Genomic DNA, 2,126 nt, shown 5'->3' with positions numbered 1-2,126 from the left:
AAAAAATTTCCCCCCAATTTTCCCTTTTTCTTTTTTCCCCTTTTATTTAAAAATAAGGTTTTCCAAATTTTTTAAAAAATAAAATTTTGAAAAATGAAAAAAATTTTTTTTTATATTTTTATTTTTAAAACACTTTTTTGGGTTGAGCCTGTTAAACACACCAAACAAAAAAGGGATTTGGGGAAAAAAATAAAAGCAAAAGGGGTTTTTCAACCTTGATGCCAAAGTTTTTAAATTGAAAATCCCAAAGGGACCCGGGGGGGATTTAAAAACCCCAAAAAATCCCCAAAAATAAAACATGATGGAAAAATGTTTCCCTGGAAAGCTAGAAATGACCCGTTCTTTTGTCCACTTTCTGGTACTAACCAGTACTGGTATCATATACGGTAATGTAGTCGTGATCCTGTAATTGACTCAACACTATTTTATTGGTGAAAGTTATCAGGATTTCAGACTCCAAAAAAAAAAAACTTTTTCTTTCCTCAAAACTATAAAAGAAAAATAAAATATGATTTTCAGATTTTTAAATATATTACTCTCACTCCTTAGTTAAGAGGCAGACACTTTCACAACTTAGTCATCTCACTCCTTACATCTTGTTAATTCCTGATTATATACATTCTAAAATAACTGACAATAAACGTTTTTTTAAATTTGTTTTATAATTTTTTTAAATTTTTTCCCGTAAGGGTTCATTTTTCTTTGGAAATTTGACGTTTATATAGTTTTATATACACGGCTGCTGTTGATTCATGAACAAATCTTAATTTTTCTCTATAAAAATGATGCTTGCTGTAATTATAAATTCGTTATATAAGATTGTTGACAGGTTATATGGCCGTATATAAAACGGCTGTTTGCAAATATAACCCTCGCCTAACGGCTCGGGTTTATATTTACAAATAGCCGTTTATATAGGGCCATATAACCTGTCAACAATCTTTATAACTAATAATATAAGCCTATACATCCATAATAAGTCAAATAAAGATTTTTCTTACCTGAATGGTAGCTTGAGTTACTAAAGGTTTTATTTTTTACTTAGTCTACTTCTTTATAAATAAATTAAGAGTGGTAATAAGTTTCAGTCTCTTAAAACTTAGTTATGTATCTTTTTAAGGTATTTGTACTTTGGTCATATGATGTCTGTTTCCTTATGTCATTATGTTATTTTATTTCTAGCTTCAATTTTAAACACCCAGACGATGATTGGTATGAAAAGCAAACTAAAGTATCAGAAAGGGGAGGGCTATGTGTTTGAAGCCATTACTAATCAGAAAATTGAGAAGAAGAAATTGAGGTCCCGTTACACATATGAGCCAAGGGTATATGTGAGAACACCTGATGAAGAATTGCTGGAGTTCAATGGAAGTGCTATTTTGATATCAGGAAAGTCCTTCAAGGCCTCAGGATCATTGAATAAATTGACAAAAGTACCTTACAAGTTTAATGGTAAGATTTTACTGTTTATCATGCAGATTTTATAATTTCTTTAATATTCTTACTGTAGAGCATATGCTCTAGATGAGATTAATAACATAAATTGTTTAATGTAAAATCTACACAAATATTTTTAACTTTTACTCAGCTGATTGGTGTTTTCTCTATAAATAGACTGTCAACTTTATGGAACTGTCCGATAGTAATGTAATGTAATACCCCTTAAACATCTGAATTTTCGTAATTTAGTTATCTAGCTATAAATCTGGAACAGTTCAGTCAAAGTTTAAAGGATTACAATAACAAAATACGAAAATGAAACCTCCAACAGTAGAGTCTGGTAAAATGTTTATGACTGTCTGGTGCCAAGGCTTATCATTTATGGTTGGTTAAAAAATTAAAATACAGGAATTGTGAAGTCAATTTTTAAGTTTCTTGTTAACTTGGCTTTTAGTAAAATGTATGTTCCATATTAAGTAACATATAATAGATATCCTATTGATTTCAGTAGATTTTTATTCCATGTCACGATGCTATGTTTATATTTTGACAGATCTTTATTCCATATCAAGATTTTATGTTATAATTTCAGCGAATCTTTATTCCAAATCGCAATGTTATGTTATAATTTCAGTGGATCTTTTCTAGAACGGAATATACAAAGAAAGAAGAGAGTTAAGACTCTT

The 2,126-nt window shown here is 29.4% G+C and overlaps 1 protein-coding gene across 1 annotated transcript; it reads left to right on the top strand.

Annotated features, from left to right (window-relative positions):
- Window positions 1–1,202: 1,202 nt before the first annotated feature.
- On the top strand, window positions 1,203–1,502 carry LOC132736933 (uncharacterized; the record flags this gene model as incomplete). Its single annotated transcript, XM_060724146.1, is given in 1 exon segment — window positions 1,203–1,502. A coding segment is annotated over 1 exon segment (285 nt), but the record flags the coding sequence as incomplete, so codon positions are not given.
- Between the last annotated feature and the right edge of the window lie 624 nt (window positions 1,503–2,126).

The sequence above is a fragment of the Ruditapes philippinarum genome, unplaced genomic scaffold (genome assembly GCF_026571515.1).
Source record: "Ruditapes philippinarum isolate M1 unplaced genomic scaffold, ASM2657151v2 ctg7223_1_1_1_1, whole genome shotgun sequence".
NCBI classification, from domain to species: Eukaryota; Metazoa; Mollusca; class Bivalvia; order Venerida; family Veneridae; genus Ruditapes; species Ruditapes philippinarum.
The sequence above is the reverse complement of the archived record's forward strand: the minus strand, read 5'-3'. Positions and strand labels throughout refer to the sequence as shown.